This window comes from Aulostomus chinensis, chromosome 17, assembly GCF_037954235.1.
Source record: "Aulostomus chinensis isolate RoL2024-O1b breed Wild chromosome 17, RoL_Achi_v1.0, whole genome shotgun sequence".
In the NCBI taxonomy this organism is placed as follows: domain Eukaryota; kingdom Metazoa; phylum Chordata; class Actinopteri; order Syngnathiformes; family Aulostomidae; genus Aulostomus; species Aulostomus chinensis.
The window spans coordinates 25,725,489-25,743,990 of NC_141336.1; the positions used below are offsets into that span (position 1 = coordinate 25,725,489).

The 18,502-nt window shown below is 49.5% G+C and overlaps 2 protein-coding genes across 8 annotated transcripts in view; both read left to right on the forward strand.

The window, feature by feature from the left end:
- sntg2 (syntrophin, gamma 2) overlaps positions 1-18,502 on the forward strand; it is a 192,237-nt gene that overhangs the window by 44,599 nt on the left and 129,136 nt on the right. For 3 of the 5 annotated variants that reach the window (XM_086181739.1, XM_086181737.1, XM_086181738.1), the window contains 3 exons: positions 75-167; positions 457-567; positions 773-2,530. In XM_086181739.1, coding sequence (XP_086037865.1) covers positions 75-167; positions 457-567; positions 773-901 — 333 coding nt within the window. In that variant the 3' untranslated portion in view covers positions 902-2,530. Of the gene's footprint in view, positions 1-74; positions 168-456; positions 568-772; positions 2,531-18,502 lie in introns of those variants that run through there. The other 2 variants (XR_015109651.1, XR_015109652.1) reach the window with 2 other exon arrangements.
- Positions 4,682-17,750, forward strand: tpo (thyroid peroxidase). 3 transcript variants are annotated; one of them, XM_086182807.1, is made up of 13 exons: positions 4,682-5,047; positions 5,788-5,869; positions 5,945-6,111; positions 6,207-6,333; positions 6,918-7,047; positions 7,877-8,065; positions 8,778-9,266; positions 12,148-12,406; positions 13,264-13,434; positions 14,207-14,444; positions 14,652-14,860; positions 16,937-17,016; positions 17,110-17,750. In XM_086182807.1, exons 1-12 carry the CDS (start codon positions 4,957-4,959, stop codon positions 17,011-17,013), a joined length of 2,229 nt encoding a protein of 742 aa, XP_086038933.1. In that variant the 5' UTR covers positions 4,682-4,956; the 3' UTR covers positions 17,014-17,016; positions 17,110-17,750. The 3 variants fall into 3 exon arrangements, with proteins under 3 accessions (XP_086038933.1, XP_086038931.1, XP_086038934.1); XM_086182805.1 differs by having other exon boundaries at positions 16,937-17,750; XM_086182808.1 differs by having other exon boundaries at positions 5,791-5,869; positions 16,937-17,750.

The following is an 18,502-nucleotide window of genomic DNA, read 5'->3' on the forward strand; positions in this document are numbered from 1 at the left end:
TGCAATGTTCTCGTGGAACTCTGAGTCTTCGTTTGCTTCTACATTATTCATTTCTGTCTGTTGTGTGCCACCAGTCTAAAAGCTACGTGTGCAGCAGCCAGGGGAACGTTCTGAGCTTCACCGTCGACTTTGGATCAGGCTTCACTTGCTCAGAGGGAACCTCAAAGGTAAAACGTTACCGACGTCACAATTGAGTATGAACACGCAGCACAGATCAAGCCAGAGGCCGAGGTCGATCACGCCAGAGGCCGAGGTCGTTCATGCTCAGCCGCAGAGATCCTCCCACCTCCCCAGGATCCTGCGCGCTGACCAACGCTCTCTGGCTACACTCGATATGTTGGTGGTGTACATGAAGACGTCAGTTGCTCCTCATCGTGCAGGTCCCTGTGGGTTTCCTCTGCCTCTGCTCGCTCCTGACATCCCGCCGCTGTCTTCTCTAATCCTCTTGTCTTGCAGACGCCTCTGTGGCGATACAAGTTCTCTCAACTTAAAGGCTCCTCTGATGACGGGAAAACCAGGGTAAAGCTCCTTTTCAAGAATGCTGAAAGCAAGCAAATAGAAATGAAGGTATTAACAGGATTTGTATTCTTCAGTTAAATACATACAAGGCTGTGCTGTGTCATATTGATGGTTTCTGCAGCTTATTTTTTTAAATATTCCACATTTATTGTGCTTGAGTGAGGAACAGCCTGGTAAATCTTGAGATCTTGTTTCTACTTGCAGTCTAAACATGCTGTAACTGATGAGTTTCTGTCCTTGACTCTCCTCTCAGGAACTAGAGTTCGCTAATCTAACCGCCGTCCTCCACTGTATACATTCTTTTATCGCTGCCAAAGTGGCCTCCGTGGACCCGCTCTTTACATGCAGTCAAGGTTTCCCTGGAAACTTCATGAACAGTTAAGAGGACACGTCTCCATCGTCAAGTGCACCAGAGGAAAAAACTGCAGAGTTTTTTGCACAAAGCCAGTTGATATCTTGTTCTTGCTATTTTTCTATGAACTCCTGAAAAAAAAATTGTAAATGAGTTTAGAGGTTGAAGATGTACGACTTCATGAAAGGAACACGCCAACTTTTTAGGAAATCCTATCAATGTCCCTCATGTTATGATCCAGACCAGCAGGTAGAGACCTCCTCAAGACCTGCACCAGACAGCTGGCGGCAAGTTAGCTTAGCACAATGGCTGGTAGTGGGTGGGAAATGTTAGCATCAGCTAGCTTAGGTCCAGGCTAGTTAGCTTAGCCCAATGGCTGGTAGTGGGTGGAAGTGTTAGCATCAGCTAGCTCAGGTCCAGACTAGTTAGCTTAGCCCAATGTCTGGTAGTGGGTGGGAAGTGTTAGCATCAGCTAGCTTAGGTCCAGGCTAGTTAGCTTAGCCCAATGGCTGGTAGTGGGTGGGAAGTGTTAGCATCAGCTAGCTCAGGTCCAGGATGCTGGTGTGTCCAGCAGGAACCCTCCTCCTCATCATCATCAGTAGCAGCAGTCGCTCTTCTAGTCCTCCACAAACCTTTGGTTCTGTTGACCCAAGTTCCAGTGGAGCTTTGGAGGTGCTGCGTCAAATCACTGCTCCCAGTCAGGAAAGTAGTTCCTGCTACGTGTCTGATTCTAGCACTACAACATCTCCTCATGTTAAACTGGTATTCATCACCAAGGTTACACACAACCCTCCTGATATTAAGGCAGGTGAAGAGCCTTCAGCAGGAAAGCCAACCCCCCCCCCCCCCCCCGCTAGCTAAGCTAACTAGCAGCCAGACGTGCAGTGGAGTCTCTCGGAGGGCTTCTGTCAGCTATTTCCCAGGAAGTTGACGTTCCTTCAAGGAAGATGTTTCTGGAATATTTGGAATATTTGAAGTTTGCTTAGACACTCAACTGATCCACAGTTCTTCCATTTCTTGAATTTCTTGTCATTTCGTCTCTGACCTGAGAGGCAGCGGCACCCGTCGTGTCATCTGGTGTGTGTAACTAACACGACACAAATTGTGTGTGTTTGTAGCAAAAACGAACAACTGATGCTGTACCTCTGGCAGGCGGAGAGAGAACATGCTCAAGGACAAAACCACTTTTGAGGGGAGGGGGTCACATTTGTTACACCCCAGTTTCCTTTGAAATGATGAGAAATGAAAACTGTTCCCTGCAGCTCCTGGAGTTTACTCACCTTTCTTTTGTCAAGTCTGTGAGGATGGAGAAAGAATAAAAACACGGTAGAATGTAATCGAGTCTAAAGCCTCCAAATACCCAGTGAATTGGATCGGCACCTCCTGACAGTCTCCAGCAAAATTAAACGTGAGAAGATTGACAAAGGGACGGGCTGTAGAGGATCGCTGTGAGCTGTGCGTCTCGTCTGTCTGTCTTTTCTATCAAATAAAAGCAGATCACCAGTTTCACATCTGCTGGACGAACGAGGACTTTTCCTATTCAAACTGTATTCAGTGACCCTTTTTTTTAGTCCCATTTTAACACCATCGCCGTGTGCTGTTGCTTTGTGTACTGACAAAGTGTGAATATGTGCTGTGTTTTCAATAAATATCCCATCAGCAGGCACATGGAGATGAAGTGAGTGGTGCTTTAGCGGCTGCTAGCCCAGCCGCTAACCTGTCAGTGAAGCCGCCTTCTTTCCTGAAAATTGTCAGGGATGTTGATAGGAGATTTATTCCAAAAATAGAAATGGTTGCCAGGTGATGTGGACTGAGTCCAGCGGTGTCTGCAGCATGGTGGTGCAGGTCTCTGTCTGCAGGACCACTGTAGGCCTGAGACGGACCTGGCCGATTGGAGGAGGCGGGGCTCCACCCCTCTCTAGACCAGACAGACTGGCGGCGGCTGATTGGACGGAAGATGATGGAGGAAGGAGCAGAGACGCTCGATGAGGTTCGCTCAGCTGTCAGAGGTCAGAGGTCACATGACTGAATACACTAATGATGTCAAATGCTACTTAAAGTTAAGAGAGTCGATGACCATGAGGGAGGCGGAGCTCCAGAGTTCCTGATGTGAGCGTTTCTCTGTTCCAACCTCTGAATGTAGCCTGTCTGAACTCTTTCTTTTTTTTTTTTTTTTTTTAACCTGTCAGCAGCAGCATCAATGTTCCTGGTGCCTTGTTCTACTGAAGCAGTTTTACTCTGCAAAGGAGGAACCTGATAAACTCCTCCTATCGCCATTTGTGTTTAACTTTATTAGGAATGGTGTTGGTTCATTGATGAAGCTACCGGACTGAGGACAGGAGTGGACAGGAACAGAGAACAGGGACAGGATAAGGAAGACGGGGGGGGGGGGGGGGGGGGCAAAAACAACAACAATAGCAGAAAGAAAAACAAAAACAGAAAAAGTAACAACAACAACAACAGAGAGGTGAAAAGAAAAAAAGGAAACACTGGTTGCAGAATTTCCGGTGCAGGGTTACCATGTGGTTTAATATAATTTTTAGATAAATGACTGAGTGTGTGATTATGGGTCAGTTGTGCGCCGTGTGTGTGTATACGTGTGCGTGTGTGTGTGTGCTGCGGTTTGTCTTGCCTGTCTGAACTCTTAAGCATCAAAACACACGCACAGTCTGGAAGGTTCGGACGTGGATCCTGGCGAAGCTGCTGCTGCCAGCGGACACTTGTTTGTCCTGTTATCAGGAGCCACGGCGGCCTGAACGCTTCTGCTGCCGCGTCTCCTTCTCGTGCCGTCACCTAAGATGACTGCATTTGTCTGATCAGCCTGACCTCAGATCAGTCGCCAAATCCCCCAAACATCTCCGAGGTTCTGGATGGAGAAGCGATCGTCTGCCATCAGTGACTGACCATCTTGAGTTAGGAGCTACCAGGTCAGAGCCGCTGCCTGACGCCGATGTCCCGAGCCACAGGGTGATGTCAGACGGCGGTGAAGAAGTCGGAAAAGATTAAAATGCACAACAGAAGCTGAGAGAGTTTCAGCTGGAGTTGTTGGCCCTGCCCACCAGGAGCTCAAGATTCATTTCCAGAGAGGTTTAGGGTTCAGCTCCAACACACACACACACACACACACACACACACACACACAAACCACTGAGCATCATGAGTTGCATCAGCAGCATGTCAACCATGAATTTCAAGTGCAGCGTTCAGAGGTTGTCAGGCTGTGACCCCAACACACACACACACACGCCTGACTGCTCAGGCAGCACTGGACCCTGAATGCTCACTGAAGTGAATGTGGTGTGTGTGTTCATTACCTGGTGAGAACCTACTTCCTCCTCCGGGGAAGCTCATTGGTCAGTATTGTGAGTTTGAAAAAGGACTCGCGGGCCCACCTGCAATCAAAGAGGACATCACTTTTGTTTCTATTTCAACCACGTGACTCGTGGTTCGGGGTTTGGTTCCAGGAGTTGGAGTCTTCCAGGGAACGTCAGGATACAGAAAGTGTTCTGTCGCACCTGAGTCACCTACGACTGCAAAGATGCTGACTAGGAGTCACTGCGACTCGTAGTGGTGCGAGACGACTTCAGTAGTGGGGACCAGAGGAGCCTCGGAGTTACAGGATGCTGCACTGCAGTACTCCAGGGTACTTCAACATGTACCTGAGGTCAGTACTTCTGTAGTACTTTGGCGTCTGGTCTCATCAGTAGTCATCACAACCCTATCAACCGGAGCAAGTGTGACGCGTACGGTCAGGCTGACCTGCACGGCTGCTGCTTGTGATGCAGTAACCCTGAGTTTAGTCTGTCAGGCTGGGCCGACACCGGGTCCTCCCTCCGACCAGGACCAAACTCTGGAGCGGAAGACCCTGGTGTTCGTGACGCCATACCGACCCACAAACACGTTTATTGTACACACATATATAAGTGTGTGTGTGTTCCTCATCCACGACCCTCCAAGTGGGTGAGATATCACTCTTCCTCTGTGGAGGACGGGAGAAGCCCGGCTAGTCCGGAGGTGGGGTTTATTTAACCTTGGTTTAATCTGGAGTTAAAAGGCTGGGACGCGGTCCTGACGGAACGCTCACCATGGACGTCCCTTCACTTCTGCATCTTTGCGCGGCAACGCTCCTCTTCGTTCCCCCCAGTTTGTCCACTGATGGAGGAGGAAACTTCAGCCGTGAGTGGACCTGCTGCTCGCCTCTGTTCTCCACTTGTTTAGCGATACTTTCCCTGTGAATCATCCTGTAAAACTGAATTATGATGATTGCTTCATCATTGTTTTTATTACGATGATGATGATTATGATGATTATTGAACAGGTGAGTTGTGAACTGATCAAAAGGCCAGTCGTGATGGTGAACCCAGATCTTAGCTGACTGGACCACCACAGCTCCCAGTGACCCACCAGTGGCTTCAGCTGTCGTGTACTGGGGGGCATGATGCTGGGGAGCATACGTACAGTCGTGGGGTACATTCAAATGGAAGTATCAACAATACAGATTCAAGTACTGTATTTGCTACTTGCTCATGTACTAATACATGGCACTGTGATTCTTGTTCAAGCAGTCCATCCAAGAAAGAAGTAGAGCAATCAAATACACGCAAACGCAGTACAGTAACAGATGGATTGATTTTTTCAGAGTACTGCACTGATACATAAAGAATGACCCCCTGTATTCAATGATGTTCTCGGTATCAAACATCTGCACAAACAGTAAATGAAAGTAGAACAGAAATGTTCCAACTTGTTCGCAGTATCACGAGGTTTGTGGATATTATTGCAGTACTCAGGTGGTACACAGCAGCTTCAGCTCTACTCTCAGTAAATTCTGTACTTAGAGTATTGCAGTATGTGACATGATGAGGTCCCTACAAGCACCAGTGTTTAGGTGACTCAACCCCCCCTGTGCACCGCAGCAGCCTCCAGCGCGGAGCTGCTCGCCGCGTCCTGTCCGGGTCTTCGCTTCGTCAATCGGAGCTCCTTCCACGCCGGACAGCGGTAACCGCGCGTCTCTCTCAGGTTCCCGCTGAGGGGCTCGCAGGAGGCACTCACACTTCTCTTCTGTGTCCTCAGACCAGGCCCGAGCGCGCACCACCCTCGCGGGTTCGCGTTCCTCCGCCGGCCAGAGGTCGAGAGCCTGGAGGTGTCCAGCGCCGCCGAGCTCTTCCTCGCCACCGTGAGAGGCCTGAGGAAGCGAGTGAGCCGGAGGCGTAGAAGACACGTCACGGCAGAAGGCACAAGTAGTCCCCGTCACCGAGTACTCAGCTGGCAGAGAGTAAAAGTACCAAGGTGACCCGAGACACTCGCCTCAGCTGCTGCTCCTCTCTCCCCCCAGACTTCCTCTCCTGGGCGGACGTGAGGAGGATCGCAGAACTCTCCCGGTGTCCCGTCACCGACCCGGCCGTCTGTCAGAACAGTCACCTCGACAAGTACCGTTCTGTTACCGGCAGCTGCAACAACAGGTACCTGAGGTCCCAGAACCCGGACTGACGTAGAACAACAAACATGTTCCCGGAGGGTGACGTTCTCTGAGTAGGTGGGATGAGCTTCTCCCAACCAGACATGATTAATACCTTCAGTTATACTGCAAAACTGATGAAATCAACAAGCAGTTATGAGCTGATCGACTCATTAAAAATGAAGTTGCTCCAAATAATTTCCCCCACATTCCTGAGAAGGAGTTTGTGTCTCAGTCACAGTAGAAACTAAAACCCAACCTGCAGAAACGTCTGATCTCCATCTGGAGGGTTTGAAAGGAGCCAGAACGGTGGAACCTCCGAGGGGCTCCTGATGTGACCGCCGTGCGTTCAGAGGCGCGTCCCAGACTGCAGCATCCTCACCCTGTCACTTCAGCTCAGTTAAAAAGCTCTAAATTTACCATCAAATGATTTCATTCGATTATAAATCTTTTGTGTGCCTGTAGTTTGTGACAAACACGTCCATGTTCAGAAGCCCCTCTGTCAGCTTCGTGGACGTGAGTCGGCGGAGGGCTGTGGTGCTCGACACGAGCGCTCCAGTCGTGTGTTGTGCTGCTTGTGTTCGCCAGGCTAAATCCTCTGTGGGGAGCAGCCAACACCGCCCTGGTCCGATGGCTTCCAGCTGAATATGAGGACGGACTGAGAGAACCCAAGGGTTGGAACCCGGGACGGCTCTATAATGGCTTCCAGCTCCCCCCGGTAATCTACCAAACGCAGGTCAGAGGGACACAAAACTCTGGGTGGAGAATTGGAAATGAAGCAGGTCTCCCACTGATTTCTCCACCTGTTTCCCAGCAGATGAAGCTCACACGTGTTCAGGAAGCGCAGAACCGTGAGAGAGTAGAGCTGGAATGTCGTTGTTTGGGCTTTTAGTTTCCAGAGATTAGAAGAGTTGCTGCAGTCATGTGACCAAACAAGTGAAAGTGATGCTTCCATTGAATTTCAGTCTTTAGTCACAGGCTCTTTGGAGGAAGTCATCAGATTTGCATTCGTGTCTCCAGCCTGCAGTTCACCTCCACACAAACGCCACGACACATGCAAGTGTTCCCCGTCATCCCCCAAGAACGCGTTCTCCCCAGTCCATAGCCAGATGGTAGAGCAGCTGATGGTGGAGCAGCTGATGGTGGAACAGCTGATGGTAGAGCAGCTGATGGTGGAGCAGCTGATGGTAGAGCAGCTGATGGTGGAGCAGCTGATGGTGGAGCAGCTGATGGTAGAGCAGCTGATGGTGGAGCAGCTGATGGTAGAGCAGCTGATGGTAGAGCAGCTGATGGTAGAGCAGCTGATGGTGGAGCAGCTGATGGTAGAGCAGCTGATGGTGGAGCAGCTGATGGTGGAGCAGCTGATGGTAGAGCAGCTGATGGTGGAGCAGCTGATGGTAGAGCAGCTGATGGTAGAGCAGCTGATGGTGGAGCAGCTGATGGTAGAGCAGCTGATGGTAGAGCAGCTGATGGTGGAGCAGCTGATGGTGAGGCGGTGATGCCGCGCTGAACTGAACCTGATCCCAAACACCTGCTTGTGTCAACAGCCGCGGGAAGTCAGCAGGAAAATCCTGAAGAGCTCCACTAAAGGGAGGGACACTGCCTACTCCCAACTGCTGGTGGAGTGGGGCCAGTACATCGACCACGACATCAGCTTCACCCCTCAGAGCTCCGGCTGGATCGGCCAACAGTGTTGGGGAAGGTGTGAAAATGTTCCCCCGTGTTTTCCCATCCAGGTAAACGGAACCACACACCTGCAGCTCCCCTGGGCTCCCCCTACTACCTCTGCGTTATCGCTTGGTTCCTTTGACATCGTTGACACCGCTGTCATGTTGACCACTCAGTAGGAGGTTACTGCTGTTAGCTTCTTAGCTTAGCTTAGCATAAAATCTGCTGTCCTGTGGTTTTGTCATAATTTGCAGAGGTCAGAGTGTGAAAGCAGACATTTTGTTCCTTTGTGCTGATTAAATAAACGTGTGTTTATTAGTGAGCTTGAAGTAACCCTTCTTCCCAAGAGTGTGTTTTACCTTTCAAGAACTCAAAAATAAGCATCTCTTGCACAAAAATATGTTTTTTTTTCTGTGTGACATCAAAATGCAGGAAGGGCCAGCCACGTATATTTAGCTTGAAGCTAACAGAGACTGACGGTTATCAAACATGTTAAATCAAATCGCTGTGCGTGGATTAAGACACCTTGGATTTTCAGAGAAGATGAAGACCTGGAGAGTTTGGAAGTGGACAGTTTCGCTTTCGTTAGCCATCAGTCTCCTTTAGCTTCAAGCTAAGTGTTTTGTGTTAGCTGAAAGCTCCTCAGCATATTAGCAAAAACTCCGTCACTAAAGGTTGTCTGATCACAACAGTGAATGAACTTGAAAGATACGAAGGGATTTGCGATGACGATGACAATGCTGAAGCAGCGTGTTGCTAATTCTTCTTCCGTCTCTACAGACAGAGGACACGGACTCCGGAACACAAAACTGCATGCCGTTTCATCGCTCTGTACCTGCCTGCTTCGCCAGCTACGGATTAGATATTCAACAAGCTCTGCAGCAGCAGCAGATGAACAGCATCACGTCCTTCATCGATGCCTCTGTCGTGTACGGCAGCAGTCCAAAGGCCCAAAGCTTCCTCCGGGACCTCTCCGGTCGGAATGGCAAACTTGCCGTTAATAAACGATTCCAGGACGCCAGAGGAAGACCGTACCTTCCTGATGTAGACATGCTGCCCTCCGCCTGCTTACAGGGCTCCGCTGAGAGGGTGGAGTGTTTCGCCGCCGGAGACAGTCGGGTCAACGAGGGTCTGCCCCTCACTGCTATACATGTCCTGTGGCTGAGGGAGCACAACCGGATCGCTGAGAAGCTGAAACGCATCAACAGTCACTGGAACCCAGAGACCATCTTTCAAGAAACCCGCAAGATTGTTGGAGCTCAGCACCAGGTAACTGACACTAAGCGACATTATTAACCTGTGGAAGAAAGGGGCGCACCTCCAGAGCATTCAGCAGCTGATTCGTTTGAGCGGATCTCTCCGAAGCCAACATGTGAATGAGAAAAGCTTCACCAGGGACCAACAGCTGAGGCAGGTGTTCACGTCAGCTCTTCCTCACGTTCAGCTCCTAACCCCAGAATCGATGAGCGCGTGCTGGCGGGGGTTTGTGATGCAGTACTCCGGGCCCTCCTCCAGTCCAGGAGGACTCACCCGAGGCTCTCCCAGCTTCTCCTCCACCGCTGCTCATCGGGCAGCTCATCAATAATGAATCCTTCACTATATCGCTGCAACTGGCTGCAAGAGCCCTCGGTAGCTCCTCGCCGCTCACACGGACGTCAGCCAGCGCTCCTCAGGGTGACATCACAGGCTGTACTCGTTGTACTGCTGCTGTGTTTTTACTCATAAACAATTCATGCGTGTAGTACTGTTGTTATTATTATTATTATCCGTAGTAGAAGTAGTGTTTCATAATGTTTTGCTCCCCAAACCAAACAGTAGAAGAAGAACAGAGGCCAAACAGAGGTGAGAGACGTAAGACGTGAAGGAGGAGGAGCTTGTTTGAGTTGTTTTACTGTCATGGGGAGTCGGGGGATTACAGGCGTCCAGCACTTCCTGTACGTCAGAGTCGTTGTTGAGAGTCGTGGTCCGGTTGGGAGGGAGATGCTGGGTCTGTGCTCTCAGCTGGGAAGTGGAAGATGTTTCCGTGGGTGCCGGCCGTCGGGCGCTCGTCCTCGTCTGATTCTCTTTGTGATGTCCAGCGCGAGCAGAGCCTCTGACACGTGGCGCCCAGCAGCGACACAGGCGGACCAGAGAATGAGACCAGGGATCATATCTCTAACTCACTCTGAATGCTGAGTCATCAGTTTTGGACCTCATGATATCTGCAGAAAGCTCACCTGAGCCCACCTGGTCAAACCGGTTCACTCCGGTCCAGGATCAGCGACGCCTCTGCCGGCCTGTAAAGTGCTGAGAGCAGCTTGAGGCCAGTGAGAGCAACCCTGCGCTGGATCAGATTCTAGGGGCTGCAGCCCTGGATTAACACCTGCTATTTCAGGTGAAAGAGATTTACCGTATTAAACAGAGACGGGTCCTAAGGGCCCTGGTTCTTTGAATAATTTGGTATGAAAAGTAGAAGGATTTACATACTGCATCTATAACCATGATTATCATCCCTGTGTTGGCAGTCGAGTGAGATGTGAGGCACGATCAGGTCTCAGCATGTTTTTGAGAGAAAAAGAATCTCAAAGCCGAGATGTCAAATTAAAGAAGAGCTAAAGCTTTCTGTTCCCCGCCATTCATTACAGAATGTAGCAGGAAATCAGCTCCCAAAGGCACTGAAGCCCAGTGACCTCCCGGGAGCCGAGGAGGCAGGACGCAGCAGTGAGCTCCCCTCTGATCAGAGTAAACAGGCAGAAGGTGAACTTGGTCCAGAAACCCACCTGAAGCACGCCGCAGCAGCTCCTGCCTCATTTTGTGAGACAAAACCTCTTTGACTCTGCTCAGCTTCATGAATGAAACTAGAGGAGGGGCTGATGGGAGGAGGCAGTGGAGCGCCGCCGTCACCAGGACGCAGCAGGTGGCTGACAACCGCACCTGGGCTTTGGTCTCGTCAGCAGCGCCGCCAATAGAATCACTTCCCTCACCTGTTAATAAAACTGTGGTGGTGGGCGGCGGCGACACTGAGCTGAACCACTGAACTGATCTGAGAACTGCTTGAGTAAATGCGTGAGCATCGCTAGCTGGTGGTGGTTCAGTGGCCCAGAGCTCCTCTGCAAATCCAACACGAACAATGGACTCACGCATAAATGAAACCTAGCCAATGGTGTTGGAAGCCTTCAGGACCACTTGGACGAGTTCTTATCAAACTCGCCAACATGTTGATGGATAATCGAACCGCAGCGCTGGGTGTTACCATGGGAACCAGCTCATCTCTTCAATTGTGTAACACCCAATCAAATGTCTTCCGGCTGCATGATGTCATGTAACGGAAGCGGTGCCGGGCCCGAGGGGTGTGATTGAGACCAGAGATGGAACCCGAGTCCACAGATCTTCAAGACGCCAGCGTCATTGCTCATTGCTTCGTCTTATTAATGCGCGGCAGCATGAAGGATCAAAGCAACGTGAGTTAATTCACGCCTTCACACAGAAAATACTCAAATATCCAACTTCAACCATTTGTAGTTTTGAAAATGTTAGTCGTTTTAGAAGGTTTCCCTCTTTAACCGTGCGTTTGTTTGTGACATCACTTCCTCTCGAGAGGACAGCCCCGCCCTCACCTAAACCTCTTCTTTCACCTTTCTACATGTTGTAGTTTGTGTCAAACTCTGCATTCACCTCACGTTTTCTGCAAGAAGCTGTATTTTTATTCTAGTTTGAATAAATATCTGTTCCCAAAGTAATTCAACCTGCCACACAACAAATAACAAAGAAAAGTGGAGACTTACAGCTTCTCTCTGCCCGACTCTGTGTGTGTGTGTGTGTGTGTGTGTGTGTGTGTGTGTGTGTGTGTGTGTGTGTGTGTGTGTAAATATGATATGAGATTCTCTGATGGAACAATCACTCGTGACTTCTCTTCTTTTAAAGTTGCTCTTACGTCACACCGCCATCTTCTGGAGTGGAAGTGAGTTTATGTTTGTTCACTGTTTGTTTACACCGGGACAGGGCATCTGTTCACGTGACCCAGCTGAGCCTTCGACTGCGAGGAGTGAGACGGCAGTTTTGAAGTTCATTTCAGAGCAGGAGGACAAACCTGCAGATGATGCTCACGTGCTCTCCTCTCTCTGCTCTCCTCTCTGATCTCCTCTCTGATCTCCTCTCCTTTGACTCTCAGATCATAACCATGAGGGATTACATTCCAAAGATTATTGGGCCGGACTCTTTCCAGCAGCACGTAGGAACCTACAGAGGCTATGATCCAGCTGTGGACCCTTCAGCCTCCAATGTTTTCGCCACTGCTGCCTTCCGCTTCGGCCACGCCACCATCTCTCCAGTCACCCGGAGACTGAATGAGAGCTACCAGGATCACCAGTCCTTCTCCCACTTGAAGCTCCAGGAGACTTTCTTCAGCCCGTGGAGAATCGTCAAAGAAGGTAGGGAAGCCGTGTCCCTCCAGCACAACCAGGGGGGGGAGGTGGGCAGAAGGAAAAACACCTGGAGATCCGAGCAAGTGGGTTCTGTCACACGAATGAGCTCAAGGAGCAGGAAGGAAGTTGAAGATATCAGAGATACCTAAACATAGTAATGAATGCAGTAGTGGACATGTGGGTCACGAGTACAGCAGGCATGTGTAACAGTTGCAGTACTCAGAACACTTCAGCTTCAGTGTTGCGTTTGAGCTCTTGAGATTTGTCAGGGACTCGTAGCAGTTTTAACATGTTTGTATGTTTGAAGAAGTCACAACCGGCCTTGAGCTGCAGGGATGTCTGGTGGTTAGCAGCTGGATTCCCGTGTGATCAAATAGTTCAGCTCCTCCCACATCTTCTGCTACTCTCAAAGTTGTAAACTGTTCCAGTCGTGTTCATGTGACTTCAGCTGTTCTGCTGCCGATGGTGATGAAGGCCCGATCACGTGTCCTTGCTCTGTCGTCTCAACGGCTCTCTTACACCCTCGTCTGCCTTTTGGGACAAAGTAGCAAAACCGGAAGCTACAGAGTTTGTATTGAGCTGGTCAGGCACCTCGTGTCTGACTGTCGCTCCAAACAGAGAGCTTGTCTTTTTCTTGGTGACAACTGATGTTCAAAGGGACGCTGAAATGAGGTTTTGGCTCCTGGCTCAGCTGCGATCCTGCAACCGTGACTCAACTTCCCCACACGTCTTCAAATGACTTTTATCAGACTGTTGATGAATTCCTAAACTGGTCAAATGAAATTGTCTGGCAGTAGAACTATGATACGGGAAGTATTCTCTCCATCACGCTCTCCGCCTCTGATAATGCTCTTTGTTCTCAGGTGGAATTGAACCGATCCTGCGAGGTATAATTGGAACTCCAGCAACAGCCGTTAGCGCTGACAAGTTGCTGGCGGAGGAGGTGACGGAGAGGCTGGTGGTCCTTAATAACGAGCAGCACATGGACCTGGCGTCACTGAACCTGCAGAGAGGACGAGATCACGCCCTCCCGGGTGAGTCCAGGCTGATACTCCAACCTCAAAACGGAGAAAAAGGTGTACCTGTCCTCTGTCAGCCTTCTTCAGGACGCTCTTAGAGGCAGGTTCGCCCTACGTGTGCTTCACTGGAGTGAACAGAGCTGGCAGGAATCTTGAAGTAAGTGTGGCTAACGTGCTACACGTCTGACGAGTGCCTGACACGTCTGTCTGGTCTCCATTCTACCAAACATGAGAAGTGCCGCAGGAGACGAGAGACACCAGAGGCAAGAGTGAGAAACAAGCAACCCCACATGTTTGAGCAAGCCACCAACAAAGAAGAGGAGGGATCAGGGTGATGTAGTCCACTTCCAGCAGCAGTTGCTGTTTATGGCTGCCATCGCAACACTGGTCCAGTTTGCAAATGCAAAAATAAGATTTCCTGTTTCAGATGAGATGGCCCCTCCCACTGGCGCCTCATTGGCTCTCATATCTGAGGGTTAGATTGTGTGAGTAAGAGGAGGAGTGTCAGATATGAAGCTATACTTTATAGCTGCTTAGCTTAGCTTAGCTTAGCTTAGCTTAGCTTAGCTTAGCTTAGCTTCGCTTAGCGTAAAGTCAGAAACCAGAACAGGGGGAAACAGCAGGCTTGGTTCTGGCCTGGAGAACAAAATGTACATAAATTGAGATGTTGTATGTTACCGCTGACAGAAGGAGGGAAGACCCGTGTATCCTGACTGTCAAAATACTCTGTCAAGTACAAACAAATATGCAGGAAAGTAAATGGTACTGCGTTACTGTTTCTCTCCAGGATACAACGACTGGAGAACCTTCTGCCAACTCAAGCGCATCAGGACGCTGGATGACTTCACCGAGGTGGTGCAGGATCGCAGGGTTGCTGCGAGGATTCTTCAACTCTACAAGCATCCAGACAATATCGATGTCTGGCTGGGCGGCCTGGTGGAGAGCATCCTGCCCGGCTCAAGAACGGGTCCCCTCTTCGCTTGCCTGATCGGAAAGCAGATGAGAGCGCTTCGCGACGGCGACAGGTCACATTCAATAACTAACCAGAAGTAACCTAACTAACTAGCGGTAGCTCTCGTGCCTCCGCTGTGGGCTATGTGGAAAATAGATGTCAAAAAAGCAGTTGTCAGTTTGTTAAACGGTCCGCCCACACCCCTCCCCTCAAAATCAGACCGTAGTTCCTCACAATCACACGAGCACCAACAGAAGCTCTAAATGTTTCTGTGCCGAAGGTTTTGGTGGGAGGTCGAAGGCGTGTTCACCCAGCAACAGAGGGCGGAGCTTCTAAAAGCTTCCCTGTCCAAGATCATCTGTGACAACACTGAGATCAGGGAACTCCCTGTGGACCCCTTCACCGTGGGGAAGTACCGGTCCGAGCACCGGGCCTGCACTCATATCCCATCCATGAGTCTGGAGGCGTGGAGAGAAGAGAAGAGCCAAGGTGGGAATGTTGCCTGGTCCTCATCTCTCAGTACAACAACACAGCAACTCTCCTGTCTCCCCATCACTCCTCCAAACATTCAAACTTGTCTCTTCCTTCCAAATTTCAAACGGTGCGGCGCTCCACCACTGTTAGAAAATGGAGATTTCATACTGTCCTATAAATATGGCAAATTGGTTGCACTCTACTCTTGTTACCATGGTTTCAAATTAAAGGGTGCACCTGCGATAGTCTGTGACAGCAATCGATGGAGTGGCCAGCCCCCCCACTGTGCCGGTACGTGAACTGTTGTTGTCACAGGTTTCTTCCATATTAGGAAATGACATCATTGGAATGTGCGGTAGTTCACCAGCAGGCTGGGTCATATAATACTCTCACTGTATTTACTGCTAAATACTTCAGATTAGCTCCAACACACATTTATCAGCGGACGCAACCACAAGGAGGTGGTGCTCCTGTCTGAGCGGAGTTTTACTGCCATCTGCTGGACAGAATGGGAATAGAAAGGGTTTTCTCATAGTCCATAATCATGATGTAGCAAATATTCCACTCGGGAGCAGCAGCCGCTCAGGTGTGACGCCTGTGTGGTCACTCAGGTTCGAGTCTGACTGCTTCATCAGCGTGAGCTGGTGGGAGCGTCGAGCAGCTGAGTTCGTCCGTCTGTAGAGAACCCGCCATCTTTTCCCTGCAGTCTGAGAGAACCTTCCTCCACCTTTGCAGAGCAAACACCACAAACATGTTGATCAGTTTACTGCAGTTGATGAAAATACATTACATTATTTTGTTTGTTTGTGTGAGTATTGTAGTATTTCAGCAGGGCTGAATATATTTTTTGAAATCATTTTAGAAATATAAGCGTCAGTGATATATTAGTGTCGTCCCTGCAGGCGCAGCAACATCAGCCCGACAATTCCAGCGCCAGGCCTCCATCTTTTCGCTCTAACTTTGATAAAATAGGGAAGTTTACACAGAGTAACCGAGGAAACGCGTCTCACAGGGTGAACAGTCAGGAAGTCGGCCATTAAGATTTAAACACATAATAAGAGGTTGACAAGATAAAGTGACATGACTGCGCAGCAGGATAAACTCATGACATCAACTGCTTACTCACGGGTCCCATTGAGAACGAAGACTCTAATATCCTCTGATGTTCCGTCAGCCTTGAAACTGGCTGGGCCCCTCAGGGCCCTGGGGCCCGGGTCCCCCGGAGCAGCTGGCTAGCAACACATGATGGAAGGAATGATTACTGCCTCCCAACCACCAGTATTCAGGGTTCAAGGGTCATTTACTGCCAAACCTGCGTACTTGCTTACATGTCTGCGTCTTTTTAAGCAGTATAGTTCCCTCTCTAGTCCACAGCCTGTACTGCACTGTCCTGTCACTCATATAGTCTATAATTACAAAGCAATTGTTGACAATTATGCCATTGTGCTTCATGTACAATAGTTGTTAACATGATATCAGGTTGTATTCTGTGTATTTATAGGAAAACATCACAATATCAACTGAGACGAGAGACATTTTTTGGCCCTTCAGTTATTCCAGCATCAAGTCAAGCATCCTCCCATGTTATGTTTTCAAGATTTTAATATGTTTTCTAAAGTGTGTGTGTGTGTGTGTGTGTGTGTGTGTGCGCGCGCTCAAGTAAATATACACACTCAGTTCTTTAGTGACAGAATCTTGCCCAGCATAAAAGCATTCAAGTCCATCAACATTTTTCATTTTTCATCAACATCAACAGTCATCAACATTCAAGTCCATCAACATTTTTTCCAACATGAAATAAAAACATTTTTAATCAATCACCTCGTTGCCCCTCAGGGTCAAATACGCCCCCAGTGGGACATCCCATGTTCTGATTATTCACATCATCAAGAAAAGTAATTGGGTTAAAAGGGGTTAAATGGTGCGCGTGGGCGAGCGTTTGGGAGGAACGTGTTGAGGACTGAAGCAGACTTCAGCACGCCGCCAGGTCCCCGTCTGAGGCCTTGTGTGTGCGGTAAAGTTGAGAGTGAATGAGGCGCCACAGAGGCTGGCGTTGAGGTGACCACGCGTTTGTTTGTTGGTTTGTTCCAGGGAATCATGGAAAAGTTGACCATGGAGCAGATCCAGACTCTCCAGAACCGCCCTCAGGGATCGACTTGATCCCTTAGCTGGTTGGGATGCTGAACACGAACATGTGACTCCTTACTTGATTGTGACTGGCTGATGAAAGCTGAATGACTCAAACACTTCCTCTCTCTTTTCAGACCCAGTTTTTGCTGAAGTTTCCAACTGAATAAATCACTGTGACCCTGAGTGCTAACGCTGCTTGACGTGTTTGAGCTCACAAGAAGGAAAACCGGCCGATGACAGTTTTGCGTAGTTACGTTTTGTTTCTTAATTTACAGACCTGGAGGTGGTGGCGGCGCCGCCTCCACCCAGCGCCGAGCAGCGATCAGGTTTCACTGCTTGTCCTGAACGCAGCTCACTTATTCTCACCCACATGACTTAAATCACTAGTGCACTCTCCTCAAGGTGTGGTCAGAAACATTGCTGGACCCTTTCTAGTCTGAAGGATTGCTGTTGTGTGCGTCACGTGTGCTTCACTGCAGCGAGTTCCTGGAGATGTTCTAAACCTGTCACGTGACTTGCCTGTCAAATTTAGGCATCAAACTGTTTACAGCAACTTTGCACCGGCGGTCTAACCTGGTGGCAGTCTAGCTGCCTAGCCAAGCTCCATAGGTGGGAGCCAGTTTTTGCTCTGCAGAACCAGCAAGCGAGAAAGCAAAAGTCATTCAGTGTGAATAACCAAAGTCACAACATGTTTGATGATAAAGAAATGATCATGAAAGTGAAAATACTGCATGTGGGGAAGCTGTACTGGACGACATCCACGCTTTGTAGTAAAAATATCTCAACAGTGAACTCAGTCGTCATGTCTTCTCTTTGTAGGAATTCCAGAGGTTGTGATGTCACAGAAACAGGAACATTATTCTGTGTTCTAAAAGACTGACCCAAGCCTCTGGGTCAGGTCAGTAAACTCTCCTGGGGCTGAATTCCGCTTCAGTGTGAAGTTCGTTCCCACGTCCAGGAGCCAACAGCGACAATTAAAGGCTCATTACGTTTGTGAGGAATTCTGTTTGCTGCTAAGGTCTCAGCTTCAGCAAATGTTTCGGTGTTTTCCTGTTCAGTTCCTCCTTCTTTGACTGTTCCAGTAGGACCTGAGCACAGTTTGGCTCATTAACCTTAGATAAAAAGGCGTGTATTTGTGATTGATGCAGCAAACATGAACAGAACTCTGCGGTCTGTTTGTGGTGGACCAAAGTAACGTCTGAACTGGCTGATCATCACGCACGCGCGCACAAACGAACGCCAGCACCTCTGCAGGGAGGCGCCAGATGAACTCGTCCACAGGCAGCATCACTGTTTCACTCTCTGCAGTTTTTTTCAAATTTTTCTTTATCCCCAATTCTTGTAACTCATTTTTTTCAAACACAGGCCGCCAACTTGCTCGGAATCCTGGCCCTTACAGGCACTCCTTTCTCTGCCAACCTGGGATGAGCCCAGAACTGGACTCATGCGTCCCCCCATACGTGGGCCGTTAGCACACAGCTTCTTGTCACGAGACGGGGGACTGTAGGACGCAGTGTGTGGGAAGAC